Here is a 22,558-nt window from a genome sequence, read left to right on the forward strand (position 1 = left end):
AACAGAAGACATACTGTGACACAGATGGAGAGGAGAGAATGAGGACAGTGAATGAGAATAATAGAATAATATGTATATATATGAATGTATAGGTGCAATATAAAGAGCTAGAATATTAATCTTAATGTAATGCTTTACAGTTTGCTTTACAAACTTTATAAGAGTCACATGACACCAGGCTACAAAAATATATATCGATATAATATCTATCAATCCTTACTTGGCTTTACTTTTTATTTTTGTATTTACTTAACCTGCAGTGCAGAACTTTTACATATAAATGAACGTCCGTTACAATCAAGCTAAACAATTTCACACAATGCTGATTAAGCTTATCACCGCCAGATAAATCTCTCTGTATTTCACAGTATATGGAGTTTTAAATCTGGTGTCAGGTTTGACATTCCCACACTGGCTGGATGTATGCATACTGTCGATGTTCTATGAGCAGAGCATGTGCACTAGAAAGTTCTGCCAGCAGAGCTGGCTAACTTCCAGTTAGCTCTCTGCTAACTTGAATGGGGATAAAATAATTTAATCCTGTGGCTCTTCTAGACTTTCCAAATGTTATTGGACCAAACAGATCAAATTCTGATAGTGAAAGGAGTCATTTTGCAAGGGTTGTGTGACGCTTAAAACAATTTATTTACCGTTATACAGCCGCAACAGTAGTGACAAGTAGGCTACAGCTGAACCTTCTACGTAAGCTGCCAGAAGGGGGAGACAAAAGTCCCGCACTGCGTTTAATATTTTTATCCGTTTGTTGACCTTTGCATTCTCTGAAGTCATTTACATGACAGTCTCACCTCTGCGTGACCTGATCTTGGAGCAGCGTCTGGTTGTCCTTCAGCAAGAGGCGAGGCAGATCCAGGAAGTACACGCCCCCTCCCTCTGTTCCAATGCAGAGCAGGTCGCACGACCTCAGCAAGAGGAGGACTGTCACCCGAGTGGCACTGGGAAGAAGAGGAGAGGGAAGATGAAGCAAGAGTCATGAATTACCGTGTTAAATTCCTGGGTAACTGCATATCTAAAACAGTATAAACAGGCTCTGTACCTGCAGCTCTCAATGCCAGGTCTTCCTGGGAGGCTGTAGCTGCCCACTTCCTGTAGACAGATCACACCCTCTCTCTTAACACCTCCTACTTCCCTGGGGGCCGCAGCCACCAGCTCCCAAAGGTGAATCGTGTTGTCATCCAGCAGTGACAGCAGACGACCCTATCATGGAGCAAACAAGTCACACATCAGTCTGGCCACCATTATCATATTTTTTTTTTTTTTTTTTACATTCAGAAAATACTGGCACGGAGCTCACCTGTCCAGGCAGGAAGTGGATCTGTGTGACAGCAGTGGTGTCTTTGTGTAGTCCTGTGAACTCCACACCAGGCGCCCCATAGCTGTGAGGATGCCGTCAAGGAAATACACAACACAGCGAACCTTTCCACAGCACAGTGACGAGTACCTGAGCAGAGTTATGCACTACAGTTCATAGCCAGTGGAAACACCATATCCCAGTTTCAAAAATCCCACATCATTGATTTCTCAATACATATATATACTTGGATCTGCCAGCTCCATTGTCATACTCTGTTTGTATCCAAACAGAGACACACTGCATTAGTCCACTTTTACCATTAATATCCTTATCTCTCTCTCTCTCTCCCTGTTAAATCTCTCTCATTGGAACTCTAATAACTGTAGCCCAGTATAGCACTACATGTCAAGCATGGCATTAACACTGCCAGGGGTAGACATGCAATCATGGTTTAAAAATACGTATTACCGGTACAGTAGGACAGTTTGGTGAAAAAGTGCCAACCAAACGGCGGACCTTGTTTCTGGCTGTGTGGAAGGTCGTGTTCTCCAAACGAACAGATTACAGAAATCAAAAATAAATTAAACATCGTATCTGTCCATCTTCTCTGGGCAGTTTACAGCCACCAGAACACAATCTGTACAGTTTTGACACATTATGTACACAGCATTAACACACGCTGGTGACAGCTCAGCATCATCAGCCCCTCACGCCAGCAGGCAGATAGAAATATCTTAAGGCATCCTTCCATCTTCAAAATGTTTTTTTTTTTTTTTAAATAGATTAAATGTGACAGGGAGGATAGAGCGTGACACTTAACACACTCAGAACTGTTAATTCTCAGCTGTAAACCAAAAAAACACACCGGTTTGGTGCAATAATAGGGAAGAAATTAGAGTGCTATCAGAAAGCTCATAGCAATTACCAACACCAGATGACGCAGATGCTCAAAACCACCACTCTTATGTGCGTATATATGTGTGTGTGTGTGTGTGTGTGTGTGTGTGTGAGTGTGCGTGTAAGTAATAACAGCAATCTTTACAGAGTCCTCGCCTTTGTTAGTCCAGTAAATGAAGCTGAGCTGATAAAATAAAGGCTACACTTGAAGAACTGCGACGCCATGTATACAACTCAGCTAAATTGGGCTAAACTGTGAATTAGCACACACCCGCTAGGAGCAACACACACACACACACACACACACACACACACACACACACACACTTGTGAGCAATACTGACACACTTAAGCACACTGCTTACATAAGCCTGTAGGAATGTGGATTAAATATGCAGAAAAATAAGAGGAAATCTGGAGAGTTCTCATGTTTGTATACGACTGTGTAGAGTTGGTTTCTCTATTTCTACCACTATCTTTTTCATTATTATCTAGTTTTTCTCTTAAAAAGGAAAACAGTGTAACTAGATAATATATTATTATTCTCCTCTTTCCGTTCCCATTTATATCTTTAATTAACTGGCTTTTTCCTTTCCAGGAAGACTTGTCTCCAAATCAGTTTATCTTCATCTCTACTCTCCTTTTCTTTTCCTTTATCCCTCCGCACTAAACCCTGTGAGGGAAATCAGTGACTTCATTCCCTCCACCCTCCTTCTACCTCCTCTCCACCCAGCTCTGATTCTCAAGCTCTGACAAACATACCTGCACTCCTCTCACCCCTTCATTCCTCCCTCCTTGCTTGCTCCCTCCCTACGCTGAATCCCTGGAGGCCCATCCAAGTGTTATACTAGCATTCCTCGGTGTTGTCACTTCCCGTCCCCAGGTTTTATTCCCCGCAATAACACATGCCTCAAACAGCTGGAGGTGTGAGACGAAAAGTCTGTGATGGGTCATGAACCAGATAAAAGGGGGGGAGGTAGACACCAAGACAGGGAGCAGAAGTGAGAGAGTGACGAATGAAGCGAAAACACAATTTAATAAAAATGAGTTTTGCAGATTTCAACTCCCTTAATGTAACCAGAGGAAGAAAAAAACTAAAGTGAGAGCAAGAAAAAAAATGTGTCAAACAGCTGTGTTACAAGGAGATGAGACGTGAAAAGTATGGTTGACAAACTGAGAGGAAATAACTACGCTGGAAAGAGACAGTGCAACATGAGGGAAAGTCATTTTTTCTGCTGCGTTTCAAAAGATAGAAGTGAGAAAAGTGACAGGAAAGTAAGTGTGAGGGAAAAATCAGAGATCCACAGCTGTGTGAAAAAAAAAAAAATCAAAAGGCCTGAAGACAGATGGACAAGTGGTTTGTGCGTGACCGCAGCTCATTCATCACAAATCTATATAGCATTTGCCCCAAATTTAAGCAGGCTGTGCAAAAAAAAAAAAAAAAAAAAAAAAAAGAGTGCAAAGAAAGCTGTCAGTGCATGGAGAAAAATAAAACCACTAATGACTATTTAAGACTATGTCAGAACCTTGACACTTGGCTGGTCTGTAGTACCTCTGACAGCAACCAGGCCACTACCATCTCCAATTTCAAACTTTGCCATTCCACACAAACCCCAAATAATTATGCCAGACAGGCAGCAGAAAAGTTGTAAAGCAGGGCAGAGACCTTTAGTGCTATTAAGAGGCAGGACAAACAAATCCAGGGTGTGATGAGGACAACTGCAAAACCTCACCAACAGCTCAACTGTGGCACATTGTTCACACACACTACACACACACACACACACACGCTTCCTGGTCCTGGTGATGTCAGAAGACAGCTGGTAGAGGGATTCCCCGGTGATGATGTCATCACCTCCTCACAAGGGACAGCTGTACAGTAGATGGAGTCCCCTTTTGCTTTAACCTCATTACAAGTTTGTGTGCATGTGTGTCTCCTCTATATTAAGCTCCCTTCCCCCCCAAGGGGGTCTGTTCATTGGCCGACAATTCCTCAATAGAAGTGGGCAGATAATAAACGTGTAAAAATGTGTCACACTCCCGTCCTCGCTGTTAAACGCTGATATATAACCTTGCTGGCATGTACAGTATAAATAATTACAATTCACACAAATAAACACATGCAGTCGCAGCCTCATCAATCTGCTTCCAGTCTACACTGACCTCTGGTTAACCATGAACTTCACCCTGTGACTGACAGAAAGATAAAGAGATTTACAGCAATTTTCAGAGCATTAACATTGTTTTCACACAAAGGGGACGATGGTGAGCTAGTGGCTAGTAGCTTTGTGCACATTAGCAGCTTAACACAAACTAAAACATCAATTTAATGCAAGTAGCTTATATTTTTCTAAACTATCTAAACGTTGCCATCACCTCTAGCTGCCTATCTAAGTACTTTTATTGCTCTCATTGTGTAGGCATGCATCCAGGTTTTTCTGACAAAAAAACAATCCTATTATTATCCTAATCCTATTACCTGTACTCTGTGTCAGTCAGTCTGTTATGCCCAGTCAGCATAATGAAGAGGTCATCATGCACAGCAAGTAAATTCCAACATGAAAAAAGGACAAAGCAGTGTAATCAGACATAAACTGATTAGAAAGGGATTGACTGGAATTAATATGAGTAGACAAGAGGCTAAAAGTCTGAAGTGTCACTAGTGACCCATAGAGGCTGCAGTGTTGATTACAGTTACCCACATGGGAAGGTTTCATCCTCTGAGGAGCATGAACATACTCAGAATATGTCACACATGGCAATCCCCCCATTAGATTTATTTTATGTGTTGATTGATGGTTTACTGTAATACAGGTCAGATTGGCTTAATGAAACATTAGGACTCCTCCTCTGGGGACCATGAATATCCAAAGCAAATATCTGGGAAATGAAAGACTTTTAGATTCATTTTGTTTTGGACCAAATCATCAGTCGAGGGGAGATTCTGGTTGGACAGTGGCATGAAAAATGGACACATGAAAAATGCAGTAACACTCCCCTTCATTTCAAACATGCCACATAAAGACGTGGCTAAATTTAAGAGATCAGGATTAAAAAAAACAAAAAAAACAGCAATGACAGATGAAAGGAGCTGCTGCAAATTCTCAGGATGCCTCGCCAGGAAGGAACATCAGAGGCGTCTTCCACAGACACGCACACACACACACACACACACACACATACACACACACAAGGCCAGAACACAAAAGGCCAAAAGGCAGTGAGGTCAATAGTCGGTAAAGAGCTGGAAACACTGACTCAAAGCAGTAATTCAACAGCCTCCTCAATCCAGTTTGGAAATTAAAATTGAAAAGCATCAATAAAAAGCTATGAAATGAACCACAGAAACTCAGCAGTTCATCTCATAAAAGCAGTGAAATACCCAACAGAGACAGCAGACGTCCTTAAAAAATAAAATAAAAGGTTCAAAAACAAGAAACAGAGATGTCGGATTAGCCCACCCTCTTTCCCCCCTGAATCTTATTCAACATGGGAGACTTGAATCTTTGTGCAACCTGTTGAATGACACACTGGTTTAACCGTGATGCTCCGTGCAAGGAAACGATTCAATCAACCTGCACGCTCTGACTGTGTAACAGGCAAAGATTTGCTGCATTGCTCACCAGAGAACCCTGAAATGCACACAATGGAGGCCTACAGTAACTCATAATCACTGAATCACTGTCTCTTCCTCACTCACACACACACACACACACACAGTGCGATTGCCCGGTGATGCAGAGAGAGAGCGTTAGCAAGGATAAAGCGATTTCACGGTCTGAATACAGACAAACAGAAGGCATTGTCCTCCATGCGGACACACAGACAACAGCCAGCACACTCGCTAACACACACGCACACACACACACACACGACAGAAGATAGGAATAGGCAGGCAGGAAGGATGAATTGCTTGACCCAAGGATGAACATATAAGATGACCACACAGACACACACACACGCACAGAAAGAGAATTAGTCTGTGCCACAACATTTTTAAAACCCAAGAGAAGTTTTAACGCCAGACTTCAGACAAAACAAGCTAAATAGGTTTCGATCTAAACTTCTGAGTCATCATCTGCGAGCGTTTTCCCCCGACTCCCTTTCCTCCTTACACACATAGCAACACACACACACACACACACACACACACATAATCACAAACTCTTCAGACGTCTGGCAAAAAGCAGTCTACAACGAGACATGCCAAACAACTCCACCCACCCACTAGAGAAACAATCCCGTCTCATTTGCATCCTCTCCCTCATCTCGTACCTCCCCACCTCCCACACTCCCCTTTCTGTCCCACTTGTTTAGTGCGTGCTCTCCACCGACAGCACAGCGGGAAGTATACTTGACTTTCAAATCAGCGACAAAACACTACAAAATACTACACAATGTTTGACTGTAATGCAAAAAACTTTCATAGTCTCCAGAGGATGAATTATAATGATTTTGTTGACGGGCATGACAAACTAAAACTGTCATCTACATTTTAAACGACAATGTAATGAAGTTAATATTATTACATCTTTAAAAGATACAGCTAGCAAGTATGTAGATACTATTACTCTACATTTTATTCTTCTCCAACACTAAAGATGGACTTTCTCTTGCTTTACTACATCCATCCTCGCTCATTCAGCTCTTCAGGGACTGATTATTTTTACACAACTTTGATCTGTCAGTTCGGATGAGCGTTCTCTTTGTTGTACTCCTCTCGTCCACCTCCTCGCCTTTTTGTTCCTCAACTCTCCCATTCAACAACCGATCCACTCTGTCCGACTCGGTGAGCCCACACACCCTTTTATCCCGACGCGGACCCCCCTCCGAAAAACTGGGCGAGCATGAGTGTGAGTGTGTGTCCATTCAACTGTAAGTGTGTGTAGGTGTGGGGGGTGAGGGTGGAGGAGAAGGAGGCCCGGCGGAAAGAAGAGGGTGAGTTATGACAAGACAGAGAGAGCAGCGAAGAGGAGGGAATTTTAAAAGGTCCTGCCGTTCTCCAGGAATATCAATGAGGGACGAGTTATAGTCAGGGGACTGAGTGACAGAGAGATAAACAGAGAGAAATAAAATCAGAGGGAGGCAGAGAAACAAAGCAAAGAGAGACGTGACGAGAGAAAACAAGAATAGAGGAGCAAAGATAGTGAGCAGTGAGAGAGAGAAAGTGCTTTATTTATCAGAGATAGCAGAGTAGGCAGTGTGTGGGCAAGAGGAGAAAGATGGAGGGAGAGGTGAAGGATGAGAGGAATTTAAAAGTGTGAATCAGAGTCGAGCTAAACTGAAAGAAATAAAGCAGGTTACATAACGTGTGATTTTTTTTTTTTTTTTTTTTTTTTCCACAGACGAGCCTCCATACAAACCGCAGTCTGTGCCGCTAAGCATCAAAACAAATTAATTTGACTTGGGACAAATCAAAAGCTGGAAACTGTTGGGGGAGAGGACAGGAAATGCTGTAGCTGTATTACAATTGGAAAGGAATTGTGTGGTACTAAAAAAAACACACCCAAACAAGCACATGGAGAATTTACTGTTTTCACCACAAAACAACAGAAAATGTGTTGACTTTGTGGTTGAAAAAAAAAAAAAAGAGGCAAGATTCCTTCGCATTAAGTTAAAGCAGCTGTCACGGTCAGTTTCTCAGCTCACCATGCGAAGGAAGATGAAAAGATGAATTTTCAAAATGATATTCATTCACCGTTCATTTCGATACTCGGCCGCGCTGTCACACATGACTCACAGTGTGAAAGTACACATTTCCCAGCAATTTCAGACCAGCTGCGACCTGATGACATCACAGTGACTGCAAAACCCGGTGAGCTACCAGCAAAACATGAAGAAATGTCGATTAAAAATAGAGAGATAACAAAGCTTCTGATTTTACAGGCGAACGCATTCCGGCGTTAGCGACTTGTTGAGGGACAAAATCTGATGAATCGACATAAAACGGGGTGACCGTGCAGTGTGGAGTGTGTGTGTGTGTGTGTGTGTGTGACCAACAGGATGTCAGACAGACAGAGGGAGAGCTGACAGCTGGAACACACCCACAAACACACAGATCAAAGCTCTGCTGCGTGTGTGTGTGTGTGTGTGTGTGTAAATATTAGCTCGTCCTCTGGCTGTTGGATCATCGATACTGGAGCTTCATGGTCACAGAGTTTCAGTGTGATTCTGCACGTATTGGATTGTGCAGATAAAGTTGTAGCAGAGCAATTTCATACAGTTATAGCCCACAGATATGAGTGTGTGTGTGTGTGTGTGTGTTAGCAGTGATTTCTGAACTTTTTACCCATAACAAACGCATTTTAACCAACAAATCCTGATGTCAGATATGCCGAGCTACAGACTTTTAAAGCTCTCCGGTCTGCAAGCACTTCTCATCCCAGGCAACTGCGCTGGTTGTCTTGGAAACCAATTCAAAAGCTCCCTTTATTAAGACTAGACTCACCAACAAAGCTCTCACCCAATCTGCACGCACACACATACACACACACACAGAGGGAGGGTTAACCCAGGGCAGCGCAACATGCATTCCACGACAGGAGACAGACTCCTCAAGATCGCCCCACCACCCCCACACATTATCTCTCTCGACATTCACACACGCACGAAAAAAACCCCACCACCACATTGTCCCATTCCCTTTGCTGAGCCCCAGTCTGTGGTCAAAGCAGAAACTCTCAGGGCGTAATATGACTCTGCCTTTATAAACACACACAGAGAGTGAGGGAAGCAGAAAAGAAAAAAGAACAAGTGAAAAATTCGAGCGCGAGGCTGAAAAGAGGAGGAGAAATCATGCCAGGGCAGAGAACAGAAGTTTGAACAACAAAAACACGCTCAAGTACCGCTAATTTTGCAGTTCTCCACTCCTCCTTTGTAACAAGAGTCAATAAACTCCACATCTCTACTCGAGCAGACATTCTCTTCGGGTTTTTTTGTCCCGACTTCTGATCTACTTCTGCTGCTCAACACGCACTGTACACTACACAGGCGTCATGTTGTGTGTGAGCGTTGAACCACACATCTGACACTACAGACTTTAAGTGTGTGTGTGTGTGTGTGGGTGTGTGTGTGTGTGTGTGTGTGGCTTAGGTCAAACCCAAGTCAGTGAGTCTGCGAGATTATCAGGGAATGTGAAGGCACACACACAAAAAAACCATACTTGTTAAAAAATGAAGGCTATCTTTTCAACTGAACATGATTTTCTGGAAAAACTAAGGTGCACTCTGCCCTGATATAAAGACCCATGGATTCTTCACAACAAAAACCAAACCATTCACAAACTAAAACCACTCTTTCTGCCTGGTTTGTGTTGTTGTTTCTAAGATGGTTTCCACTCCAATTTGGCTTGTGTATGACAACAGCTCCAAAGTGATCTAATGCAGTTGTTCCCGGTCTTTTCTGGCATGAACGCAAAGTGATGTTTACTAGCGACCCTTCGCCAGGAGTTCAACAAAAGACTATTTTTCCAACTCAAACCGCTTCACCTCGATGATTTAAGAGGCTTAGCGAGGTGAAAATTATCCACTATTTTACAAGGAAGAAAGAAAAAATGAATATAATTTTGTGTTTTCCTTTCTCATGCCTTTGATCGCAACCAAACAGGTTTATCTTGGGACCTTTTGGGGGGTCCCGACCCTCATGTTGGGTGTTGGTAACCACTGATCTAATGCAATGAATGTGTGAAACAAGATACAAAATTCTGTTATAGTCCTGAAAAATTACTCATTTGTATAATTTCCAGATATTCCCAGAGAGGGTGTACATTTCTTGACTCTGCAGCAGTTTTACACCAACTTTCCAAGAAATTCCAGCTGCAGCTGGGACTTTTGCGCTAGGTATAGCCATGTAACCGTGTAGTTGAGTTATTTTTCCTCCCCCTCCATCTCTTTCACACTCCCTTGTCTTCGTGGCCTCCGTTTATCTCCATCTCTCCCCTCCTCCATTTCTCCCTCCATCCATCTCTCTCTCTGGAGTGCAAGTGCCTGGTAGTACCAGCCTTTCTCTCCACCCCTCCCTCTCTCTCTCCTTCTCTCTCTCTCTCTCTGAAAGCTGCATCTCAAAGAGTTGATTCTCCAGTCTGATGCATCTGCACGTAAAACACGCACACATATACATACACACACATACACCCAGCCTCCCTTCCCACACGCTTCTAAATGTGTACACACTGACTAAACAACAATACACAGTTGCTATGAACATACATTCAGATCCAAACACTGGCATGTTTGTGTTGATAAATCCTGTTACATGCTCCTCTCTGCAGCTTACACACTCGCAGACGAAACATGCGAGACAAATATGAAACATGTGAGGCAAACATGCAAAAGAAACACACTTAACATACGCTTCAAAACATCAAAGCTCTTCTTCTTCTAAAGATAAATCTGAGCTGAAACTCCACCAGCTTGATCAGTAAACAAAGTAAAAGTAAAACCCTAACACTGATCAACGACACCTACTCACAATAACACAGCAGCAGACTGATGACGGAGATAAGAGAGATCAATAAACATGTCGGAGTTGTGTCATGTGGACAGTGCGTGAGCCTCTGCTGGGATTTTTTTTGACACACGTGTCATTGACACACTAAGCCAAACTATGCATTTGCTGGAAAGCATCTCACAAGCCGAACCGATACTTGTTTCAGGTGCAACTTCCCTCCCTCAACGTTCCAAACGACACGAGTCTTGCACTGTTACTGCCGGGTGTTGGAGGTCCTGCTGACCACACACTAAGAAATGCATTGGTGGTATTTTTGAGTCTCAGAAATCATCTGCCAAATGGCGCATGTGATGATGATGATGCTGTTTTTGTTTTGCTTTTTGGCCTTATTTTCATAGTTCTAGCCAACAGTCCTATTGGCTATGATAATATCTTACAAAGTTAATTGCAGTGATGTAGGGTTATAGAGACAGCACTGTAACTACAGTGCAGCAGGGCAGGAACACAAACAGTCAGATGTCAGGTGGTAAACAAATCCCAATTTCAACCGTATTATCTAAAACACTTGTTTGGAAATTACTCTAAAAGTGAGCCGCACCTGAAATGTCCAATGTACAGAAAAACTGTAAATGTAACGTTATCAATGTTTACAAAAGGACAGTTTGAGACATAATTTAAATGTCTTCCTTCAGTTTCTCCAGTAAGTATGTTCCTCTACTACCATTAGCTTAGAAGTGAATGGTGCTGACGGACAAACTTCCCACAGAGACAGAAAGCACCCAGAGCAACGCTGAACTGAAGTTATATAAACAGCACGGCTGCAGATACAACTACCAGTATTTCCTCACTATGAGGCATCATCAGAGCAAGAAAAAAAAACCAACAGCACTGTCAGAAAGTGCTAAAACAACACAGCACAAAATATCATGGACTCTATGTGCAGACACGGCGCTCTGTCAAATTTGAAAGATTCAGTAGTTCTCATCCACCCACCCGCGCAGGAGACGCTAAAGGAGATGAAATCAAGAGTATGACAGATGCATGAAGCGCTGACCCCCCGTTACCCACAAACCAGCGGAAGACGGCACTGTAGCTGCGCTGCAGAGATGATGGAGAGATAAACAGAGCTGCACTTCAAAGATGTAAACTGACACAAGTGGAAGACAGTTTCTGTACTCAACTGTTCAGAGGGTTTCTTAGATCGTTTCTTTCTCTCTCGTGCGAGTCGTAGTCGGCTGAGTTTAGGGACACATAGTCAATGTTATCTAAAAAATATATCATCACTATAAATTTGTACAATTGGTTTAATTATACACGTAACAGTTTTCAAAACGTAAGTTCGTATTTCGTTTCTCATGATCGCTCGCCTCTGATTTGTGTTTCTTGATCACTGCAGTACAACCACTATTGGATTGTGGGCTGATTGATTGGTTAAACATCTGGTTCCATGTCGTTGGGTTTTATAGCTATTCTCAGTTTAAATTATATGTAATTCTGACTACTTATTGAAAACTGTTATATGAGTACACTTGAATTGGTAATTCCAGCCTTACTGTGACTGATGGCCCCTGCAAAAAAAAAAAAAAAAACCTGAATCTGTTAGATGCATCAGCTTCACGATGATAAAAGGATACACTTTGATGGCTCCTGACTTTGTGCCGATGGCCATAAGCTGCAGCTTGGGGTCAAAGGCCAAAGCACTGGGCTGATGGGGGAACCCATGCTCCACAGTCTATGAGAGAAACACAGACAGACAGAGAGAGATTAACCGAAGAGACAAGATAGAAGACAATGAAATGAAAAACACCCAGATTCATTTGTCTGACATTTTTCCCCTAAGATACACCCTGCCATGTCTGTCTGTGTGTGTGTGTGCGCGTTTTTTATGGCTGTCAGACTGTATAGTCAGTGAGGCGTCTAAAAGGGAGGATTCCCTTAATAAAGTTTGAGGAAAGTTCTTAAAAAGCACCGATGGCAGCAGCATTGCTTTATTGCAACGCCATGCAGAACTTGTTAAATGGGATTAACATAAATTCACAGCTTTTCCTCCTGTCCCTGTTAGGAGAGGACGAGACAGCTGGGAAAGCATTTAGATCTACAGAGAGAGGAAAAAAAAGAGCAAAAACCTTGTAGGAAGATGAACCTAAATCTGCTTTAAAAAGGTCAAGTGGGTCTTTCAAGTTTTGCCACCAAGGACCCCTGACCAGGCTCTGTGACCAAGAAATCTGGAAATGACTTATTTAGCCCGAGACTACAGCTGCAGAAAATTAATCGCCTACTATTTGGATCATCAATTAATCGTTTTGAGCCATTTGCCAAAATTCTCTGGTTCTAACTTAATGTTCTGGTTTCTTTAGTCCCCTATGAACTGAATATCTTTGGGTTGTGGACAAAACAAGACATTTTAGATTGAATCTTGGCCTTTAGGAAACAAATCAAACAACTAATCAGTTTATCAAGAAAATAATAATTACTTGCAGGCCTACTTGGGACTCAGTTATGAGGTAAGACATTAACCTCGACTCTTTCCTTCTTTTAAGTACCGGTCTGGTCACACACACACATACACAGATAAAGTCACATCAAAGTAACACTCCTGTTGAGAGACCACCTCTGTGATAGTTGTGGCAGCTGGTGCCTGACCCTAAAAAAAAAGTGTGTTGTCACAGTGCAACAAACAGTTCATGGACTTTGGACATGATACACCGTTCAGCCAATCAGAATACACTACTTTGAGTGCAATGATACTTTTATATCTATGAGTTTTCAACCGTTAAGGAACGAACCCCTTTCTGTTGCTGCTGTCACTCATCACCTCGATACATTCTGACATGAAGCGACTCACCAGTTAACCCTTCAAAACCAACACAGCAAACCAAAATATGTGTCTTGATTACATAAAACTTATTAAGGCTGCACAACTAATCGTTCAATAATCATGATGTTGGCTTGCACAATGATTTAAAAGTTGAAATCTGTAAGATTTTACACAATGTGACGCTGAAATCCTGGTCCTATCAACGGTCTGTTCTCATGTTCAACACAGAGGGGAAAAAAAGACTAGATGATTACTCAATTATCCAAACAGTTACCAATTAATATTCTGTCAATTGACTAATCAATCAATTGACTAATCGTTGCAGATCTAAGTTGGAAAGTGCACCAAACTGTGAAGATGGGTTTTGGCGAAGGCTCATGAGCCACTTTTGATACTTAAAATGCAAACATGGCGTAAAATGCATCAATTCCTAACTGGGATGGTCAACCAGGACAAGTGTGACCCCACAAGCCATGACGAGCCGCTCGACATTTGTGAGCAGCAGAGTAAATATGCTTGTGTGTGTTGTTGTGTTGTTTCAGTGCCTGCCAAGTTCAAGTGTTTATTTGAATTATTGATTTGTACTGTTGGAAGCCTTATAAATACTCAGGCCGTTAGCCAAAGCATTAAAAGAGAAGGCAGGCTTCTCTTGTGTATAATAAATATTTATTTGTCATTAATTAGAGTTCTGATCGGAAGAGAAAAACACTGGCGCCATAATCAAGGAGCACTCCTCGCTTGTATCCCACATTATGAGCATTGCATTTCTAGATAATCTAGTCTAGCAGGGTTGTTTTGGTCCTGTCAGCCCCTGTACGTGATGAATTGTGGCTTTCAACATCAAAAAGTTTGGGCAACCCTGCTCTCTGAAACACTCTGCTCCACTTTTTGAGTGACACACTGTGCAGACAGACAGCGGCCTCAACTAACCCAAGTTCAAGGCCACAGCAGCGCTCAACCGGTTTGTCTTTGCACAGTAGTCTATATAAATGTAGACCCCCGCTGACCGAGTCGCAGCTCATCCGAAAAGATTACCTGAAACTGATATTTGATATGCACGTGTATCAATACATTCCACGGACTTGACAAATGGGCGCTGCAGCCTACTTTTAGTCCCCCACCAGTTTAGCAACAGTAGTCAAGGTGACAACATGCAGTTAACTGAAAGTGGATCTGAAATTTGTTCAGCCCCGGAGCTCTTAAACGGACCTCAGCACTGGCCGACGAGGAAGGCTGACAATGTTAACTCGAGCTTCTGAGATAAGCACAGGAAGCTGAGATTGACTAAACATGAAGTGGTTTATATCCATGTGGATGTGATGCCAGAGTTGAGCTGCATGAAACCTGACACTCATTTCTGTTTCCCCCGCAGACCCTAAAAACTGAAACAAGGAGAGTTCTGAGCTACAGCGAGGAGAAGACATCTGCAAATCTTTGCATTATAAAATGTTGCAGTAGCTTCTATTGGCAGACATCGTGACTGCACAGAGAAGTGTCCTGGAAGCTCTGCATGTTGACCAGCTCGTCTTCCTCCACGAAAAACCCTGACATGAAAAAATAAGCACTGACAAACTGGAATAACATGTGAAATCCAAGTTAGTAGGATCAGAGAATGTTCACCATCTGTATTTATTTTTTGTTTACATTCGCTTCATGTTTTCTTTAGGAATCCTGCAAGCACTTTTATTTTTCACTGACAGAGGCAGATGTAATTCATTTGCTCAGAATGCATAAAAAATAGTGTTAATTTGATCTAAACCTATTTTTAAAAAAGGGGCACGAGAGTTATAACTGTCACTGCAGCTGCATCCCACTGATCAATATCTGAAATATGGGTCACACTACTCACATGAAGCATAAAAACTGCTGCAAAACAACTTGAACTAATCTTGGTAATCTGCAGCCCTGATTATCCCATCATAATAATAATCCCTATCACTGGCATAATCAGTTGTTGATGGTATCACAGAGTTCACTTCAAACGCGGGCCTCGTTTGGATAAACGCCAATTAACGCGGTCGTGAAAACAACTGAAACACATCAACAAAGCAAGTCCAGCCTGCACTACAAACCATCAGCACCAGTTTACAGCTAATGTGTGTTTGTAGCTGGACACCAGCAGGACAGAAACAGCGACAGAGAGGACAAATGCTGCAGAGAGTGCTCTACTTCAAATGTGGTCCCGTTTTGAGAAAAAAAAAGAAGAAGACTAGCTTTGGTTTTTGGGGAGCAGCAGAAGAGGAGAGAAGAGGAGGAAACCCTCGCTCCCCTGCCTCCTTCTCCTCCGTCCCGTTACTTTACCTTGTTGAAGGCGAAAAGCTCCTGTTTTATCTTCTCTCTCTGCGGGTCGGTGCCCTGCCGACGAAACCTAAACTTCATCATCTTGGAGCCGGGCAGGGGGGGAGACGGGACTGGGGAGGAAAACACGGAGATAACAACCTCGGCGGCAGGAGAGGCGGTGCGGCGTAGTCGGGCGATGCTAATAAGCTAGCTAAACGACTAGCCCATGCAGGCTGAAAGCGGGGCTGGCAGGCTGCGACGCTGCTGCTGCTGCTGCTGCTGCTGCTGCGGGCTGCGGCTCTCCTCCCTCCTCTCCCTCCTGGAGCTGTTTAGGTCGCGGTGGGTTTGACCACAGTCCCCCGCCCCCCTTCCCCTCCTCCTCCTCCCGGTTCACACGGACCCCGTTGTTGTTAACCAATGAAAGCCAAGAAATCTGCGAGCAATTTAGTCAGAAACGCCCACACAGTCAAGCGCTCCGGAGAGGGGTGTTCGGTTTGTAGCACAGGACGCACCGAGTGAACGTCCCACCGAAATGCTGCAATATGTGAGGATGAACGGTGAGTCCGGTATATAAAATCAAACTGTCAGACAGTAACTAGCCAATAGCAGTTAATAACGGCAAACCAAGTGAACTTAATCAATTGTTGAAAACTGTTAAAGATGTTTTACGTCTGTAATTATAATAAAACATTTTGGGATGACGTTTTCTTATTATCATTACGTTTAATTATAGATAGATAGATAGATAGATAGATAGATAGATAGATAGATAGATAGATAGATAGATAGATCAGTGTCTTGCTCAAGGACACTTCGACAGTAAAAAAGGTAAAGGAAACAAATGTAATTAACAGCTAAATTATATACAATAACTGACTAATCTAATAAATATAACAGAAAGAATAGGATGGTCAAGTGGATATTGCTATGGTAGTAAGGTGCATGATTGTCCATGGATGTCAGAAGTGAGTGTACTAAATGTTGATACCTGAATAATCTACAAATCTATCAAAATATGAATCTGAAATACAATGGACAATGTAATAAATAATAAAAGTCCAGGTGAGCAGTCAGATTAGTGGTTTTCTAGGTTCCTTGTTTTGACTGAATTTACAAGGGTAGAAGTGGGACAAATTCACACACCAGAATAATTTATGCTACAAACTTTAATGTACAACATTATTCACATGCATTTATTATGTACAATAGCTATTTACAATCAAAAATACATTATATAAATAATTATTTTACTTAGTGCAAAGTATTCGGTGATGTGGCCAAAAAGTGTATCCCCCCAAATATGTTCCCTGTTGTGTCTTTCCCTTGATTTCATAGCAAGGGAAGAAAATAAGAGAATTAATTCAATTTGTGGCTTGTTCCTGTGGCTGCCTTCTCTTGTTTGAATTTTGAATGGTAAAGCAACTTAAAAAATATCTCATGGGTTCACAAAGAATGTTTGTAAACTACACATATAGGCCCAAACCTAATGAAAAATGACACATTATGTCAAACCACAAGTATCAACTAATGTTAAAGCAAAGATAAGGTTATACTAAAGTGTACTTGGTATTCATTATGCAGTTCATGCTCATTTGTACAGCGACATACTCTGCCTGGGAAACAACTGTTGGCAGCAATGCAGTTCAATGCAAAACCACAGCTATTTAAATTCAATATTGCTGAAGGATCAAGGCTAATGAAATCATACTATTCTTCAGAAGTGGGGATGTGCTTTTAAAGAAGCCTTATCCATCATAGTCTCAGACCTAGAAAGCAGCCATGGCAGACAAGATCTTAAGCAGTTCTAACTTAAAATGTCAAACTAAAAACATAAATGAGTCCAATCTGTAACATGTATTCAAGTCTGACTCTTGGTTTCTGAAAGATGAGTGAATAATGTGCCTGTCTGTACTTTATGTACTTAATGCTGTGGGTGTAACACCTAAATATGAGTAAAGAGCTGAAATGATTAGTTTGCTAATTAATTAATGGATCAACAGGAAATTAATCAGCAACAATTCTAATAATTGATTAATCATTTAAGTCATTTTTTAAAAGCAAAAACACCCAAAAATTCACTGGCTCCAGCTTCTCCAATGTGAATACTTCCTGGTTTTCTCAGTCTTCTATGATAGTGCACAGATTATCTTTGGGTTTTGTACTGTTCGTTGGACAAAACAAGCAATTTAAACATGTCAACTTGGGTGGTGATTTGTGATCATCATTTTTCACAATTTTTTGACATTTTATGAACCAAATGATTAATGGAGAAAATAATTGTCAGATTGATTCGTAATGAAAATCTCTGTCAGTTGCAGACTTAATTGTATACATCACCATATATTCATCATATTACAGACATATGGGCTTTAAATATCAAAAATATTCTATTTTTAAAATAGAGGTAGATACAGTACATTAATGAGGCATAAGGTGTGATTTGTCTGTGTGTGCATGTGCGTGTTTGTGCTATAGCAGAGTGATTTCGCTTGGTGGCAAAGTGAGTCTCTTTTCTCTGACAGATAGCATGTTCTCCATGTGCATGGCAATGACTCGGCACAGCTCCAGGCCCTGGAAAACACACACACACACACACCAAAAACATAGAAACACTTAAGCTACTTAAGATGAGTGAAATGCACAGAAAAATTACACATACACGTTGTAAACACAGCTCTCTAATCACATCTCTTTGATCAACTCTCTGTCTGTCTCATGCACACACACCTGCTCCAGCTGAAGCTGTGTGATGCGCTGGTTGAGCAGGTCTCCTATCATGATCTCCACGTACGGGTAACTGGAGCCTGAAGTTGGTCTCTGAGTGCGAGTTGACTGGACCTCCTTCAGAGGGAAACGCACCATGGCCTCCTAATCACACACACAAAACCAAACATATGCATGAATACACATACAAACATACACTTTCATGCTGTATTTCCTCTTATGTGTGGTTTGTGGGTTATGAAATTACAAAACACATAGAAGGACAGTAGAGGACAGCAAACAGTGTAACCAGCAGAGGGAGCCAAATGTTTTATTTTGAAATAATTTAATTATTACAGTAGTTTGATTTTAATTAAAATCGACCCAAGGGAAAGTCAAATGAGTGCAGTCCTCACACTGTTACACACATCCAGCTGCCCACTACCATATTCTTCCAGCTGGTCCTGGAATGTGAAGCTTTCACAACATTACACAACTGGTTATGTGTGATTGTGACATACATGGGTATCCTTGTTAAGAAAGTGCAGTCCATTCAGATTTACTGCCAGGATGCACGGAGCGTAGATGGAGGCCGAGCTAGAACTCTGGATGTAGAAGAAGGAGGAGCCGAACATGGGGAAGGCACTGACCAGACCTGGGGGAAAAACACACAAAGGATCATTGCTAATCTGCCAACACGTTCAAGCCAAGAGTCAGTTATTTTTGTGTTGTTCAGGATGTCTTTCTTGTCTTTTATTCTCTTTTATTGCATTTCTTTCCTACTTTTAACAATGTGTATTTCCTGCTGCTCTGTTGTTGTTGTATGTAACTTCTTTTAGTCAATATGTTTATCTATGTAAGGCATCTTTGAGTGCCTTTTAAAAGCGCTGTATATATAAAATGTATTATTATTATTATTATTATTATTATTATGAAGTCAGTGTAGCTTGAAACAATTTATGTCTTCATCACTATCCTATACAATTTTTGATTTTTTTTACCCTAAAAACAATTACTTGGGATTCAAATTTGGCTATTCCATTACTTATGAGGGACATATGTGGAGACTACTTTTACAAACTGTGTGTTACTTTGAGAAACACCACAGAGAGAGAGAGAGAGAGAGAGAGATCTGCAGTCTTACCAAGGAACTGTGCACGGGCCTGGTGTGGGTTTAAAGGCTGGACCTGCTGCATGTGTTGAGTTGCCATATTCAGCCACTGCTGTGGACCCTGTTTGCTGTAGAACTGTGAGGGGACACACTCCTGCAGCTCACGGCTAAACGCACACACACACACACACACACACACACACCAAGAGCAAACCAAGGATACCTCAGAGGCAGCAGTTATATATTATACAGATGCATGCTAGCTGGTGTTCTCTGAGTAAGTATATATGTGTGACTTTGTATGTGTTTGTGTAGGTTCAGCTGTGGCACGCCATAGATAAACAGTGTATATTTACATGGTGGGCAGGTAGATGGTGTCCTTGGCACGGTGCTGTAGGGCAGCCAGTCTGGCGATCTGCTGCAGATGCTGTTCACTGGCCTTACCCTGAGGAACCACACTCAGCAAGGCCTTAAGGTAGTCTGGTAACACCTTGGACAGAGACACAGACGATGCAGTTTTTGTTGTTGTTTATTACATTGTATGTCACCATTCATTTACTTATGGAAATGTAAAATCTACATTTTCATAGTCAGTCAGGTGGTTTACTACATAAGGACTACAGAAGTAATATCTTCCTCCATAATGTGATAACACCACAGCAAGAATTTGAGCCAAAGATTTTGTATACTGCCAGAGCTGTGTCAGACTCTGAGCTGTTCTTCATTTCATACGGTAGATCTGTACCTGGTTATAGTGCATGGTGACATATAGTTCATTGTCAAGTTTGAGAGCCAGACTCCATATGACTCTTCTGAACCACAGACTGTAGTTGGCGTCCACTGGTTCTGCCTCTGTAGCAATATCCAGGATGTACTCACGCTTGTTCAGGGGACGCACATTCTGACCTACACAGAAAAACAGTTTAGTAATCATTTATTTATGTGTTACTATATGAAATGCTGGACCTTGTTAAGAGTGTTTGCATTTTAGATCTTCACTCTGACAAGCTGGATCCTTATTACCTCTGTGTGTGACCAAAAAGATGGCATATTCATCCAAAGCCTCCACCCTGTGTAGGCCCATCTCATAGCAAAGCTCCTCAATGACATCCAACGCAACCTAAAATGAATAAATACACACACAATGAGCAATTCTTACAGCATGTTGGTCCACAGATGCAGCATCCATGTTTTGTTATGTACAACAACTACAGTCTACTTGTTATTTGGTCTAACAATGTCACACACTAGTATGATGATTTCCTTCAGAATCAGTACAATATCATTTCACTGTGTTTTATGTGTGTGTATGCCACTCACAGAGCACGTCTTGATTTTCAAGTGCCTTTCAATTCCACCTGGCAGCAGGAACAGCTGTCTCTTGGAGCTCCGCCCAGCCTGTGCACAAACAGCCAGTCAGGGGGAGCAGTCACATTGCGAGTACAGTTGTTACTGAGAGCAGGAAAGCAGCTGCTAAACAAACTCACATTTAAACATGACAGATGCCTTAAGTAGAAAAGTATCTATAACCTTGGTTGAAAATATCTACATGCTGTTTCTTAATGATTGATGCAGAAATGTTTTCCATGATACATTTGACCATTACAAAAGGTTAAATGCATGGACTTAGAGACTAACCAGCATAGCTTTCAGTTCCATGCTGTTGGGATACTGTACGCGCCCGCCATATTGAAAAGTCCTCCTCAGATTCTGCTCGCATGCCTTGGCAATACCTGTCAATTAAGATCAGCAGCCAGTCAACACTTGGATCACTGAGAATCAATAGATGAATGGATGGATGGATAGATCGTCTACCTTGGTACTGCACCCCGGTGCTGGTACAGGCATCCTGCAGAAACTTCAACAGGAATGGCTTCATCACATCAGAGCAACGATGGAAAGCTGTCAGGATGTACAGCAGCCTCCATCCTCTCTGACAACTGTCCCTACACAAAATACGCACGCACACAACTACAAATAAACATCTCTATACGGACCACTTTAGTACAAACTCTCTCACTCCACGCAGGCTGTTCACCATGAAGCGTGCCAGCACTGATAAAATGTTGAAGAGTCTTACGGTTTGGAGCTGGTGTTGGCAGTGACTTGCTTCATCACCTGGCAATAGGCTTCATCCTTCATCAGACCATGATCACCACTTAACTTAATTTAGAGAATTAATATGTGACAAATATGTACAGATACACATGTACACACAGACACACGTGAATGAGTTCAAGCATCAGTGAAAACAAAAAAATCAACAGTGGAGTTTGTTTCAGGCTTACTGTACACATTTTGTTCATGTGTATGTACCTTCAGTATACTGGTGACGAGGTCCTGTTCAGTCAGACCTTTCAGTGGGAAGTCTCCCATGAACTTCATTATAGCTGGACAAAAAAACATGGACACAAATCAGTTATTGAAACAAAAGATGTGTCAAGCTCTCTGTATACTTCATACATATTTTGTGCTCCAACAGTCACCTAAAAGTCTAAAATAATAATATCTGTAGCCATTAACTACTTCTTAATCTTCCTCTCTTCCACCATCCATTCCTTTTTTACTCTCCTCTCACCTAAGAAGATGTCAGCAGCCACTCTGTTCATCCCGCTGTCTGAGAAGTCGATCAGAGACTCCTGGATTGGAGACTGGAGAAACAAACACATACCGAGGAAGTAAAACCTGAAATGTTTCATTCAGATCTCTAGCGTTTAGTAAATTATGAGAATGAAGCACCAAAGAAAAACACGCTCACAGTTTTGTGCAGCAGTGCAATACACAATAATTAAGATAAACATATATAGGAATATGAAGACATGGGCATTTTGTCATGATTCTGCTTTGAGGGAGTCCTACCTTGGAGAATTTGACCATGTCAACAGGGTCTCTGCCCTCCTTCCCCTTTTTGGCTTTCTGATCACTGTTGGAAAAATACAGTGATCAGAAGCGGTTCACAGTTGTGTCAGTGCATTTGTGTGTATATATG

General features: G+C 41.9%; 2 protein-coding genes across 2 annotated transcripts in view; both read right to left on the reverse strand.

Moving 5' to 3' along the window:
* The window catches only part of llgl1 (LLGL scribble cell polarity complex component 1), a 33,724-nt gene extending 17,399 nt beyond the window's left edge, over nucleotides 1-16,325 (reverse strand). The window contains exons 1-5 of the mRNA XM_042393832.1: nucleotides 15,777-16,325; nucleotides 12,292-12,389; nucleotides 1,313-1,394; nucleotides 1,055-1,215; nucleotides 807-953 (exon numbers count right to left, since the gene is read on the reverse strand). Of these exons, the coding sequence (XP_042249766.1) occupies nucleotides 807-953; nucleotides 1,055-1,215; nucleotides 1,313-1,394; nucleotides 12,292-12,389; nucleotides 15,777-15,857 (569 nt within the window). The 5' untranslated portion in view covers nucleotides 15,858-16,325. The remainder of the gene's footprint in view (nucleotides 1-806; nucleotides 954-1,054; nucleotides 1,216-1,312; nucleotides 1,395-12,291; nucleotides 12,390-15,776) is intronic.
* A 1,553-nt stretch (nucleotides 16,326-17,878) lies between these two features.
* myo15aa (myosin XVAa) overlaps nucleotides 17,879-22,558 on the reverse strand; it is a 40,004-nt gene continuing 35,324 nt past the window's right edge. Inside the window, exons 55-68 of the mRNA XM_042393828.1 lie at nucleotides 22,429-22,492; nucleotides 22,148-22,220; nucleotides 21,886-21,959; nucleotides 21,650-21,732; nucleotides 21,385-21,515; nucleotides 21,208-21,302; nucleotides 20,890-20,967; nucleotides 20,593-20,689; nucleotides 20,315-20,475; nucleotides 19,926-20,059; nucleotides 19,603-19,736; nucleotides 18,980-19,113; nucleotides 18,483-18,623; nucleotides 17,879-18,326 (exon numbers count right to left, since the gene is read on the reverse strand). Coding sequence (XP_042249762.1) covers nucleotides 18,225-18,326; nucleotides 18,483-18,623; nucleotides 18,980-19,113; nucleotides 19,603-19,736; nucleotides 19,926-20,059; nucleotides 20,315-20,475; nucleotides 20,593-20,689; nucleotides 20,890-20,967; nucleotides 21,208-21,302; nucleotides 21,385-21,515; nucleotides 21,650-21,732; nucleotides 21,886-21,959; nucleotides 22,148-22,220; nucleotides 22,429-22,492 — 1,501 coding nt within the window. The 3' untranslated portion in view covers nucleotides 17,879-18,224. The remainder of the gene's footprint in view (nucleotides 18,327-18,482; nucleotides 18,624-18,979; nucleotides 19,114-19,602; nucleotides 19,737-19,925; nucleotides 20,060-20,314; nucleotides 20,476-20,592; nucleotides 20,690-20,889; nucleotides 20,968-21,207; nucleotides 21,303-21,384; nucleotides 21,516-21,649; nucleotides 21,733-21,885; nucleotides 21,960-22,147; nucleotides 22,221-22,428; nucleotides 22,493-22,558) is intronic.

The sequence above is a fragment of the Thunnus maccoyii genome, chromosome 18 (genome assembly GCF_910596095.1).
Source record: "Thunnus maccoyii chromosome 18, fThuMac1.1, whole genome shotgun sequence".
Taxonomy (NCBI): Eukaryota; Metazoa; Chordata; class Actinopteri; order Scombriformes; family Scombridae; genus Thunnus; species Thunnus maccoyii.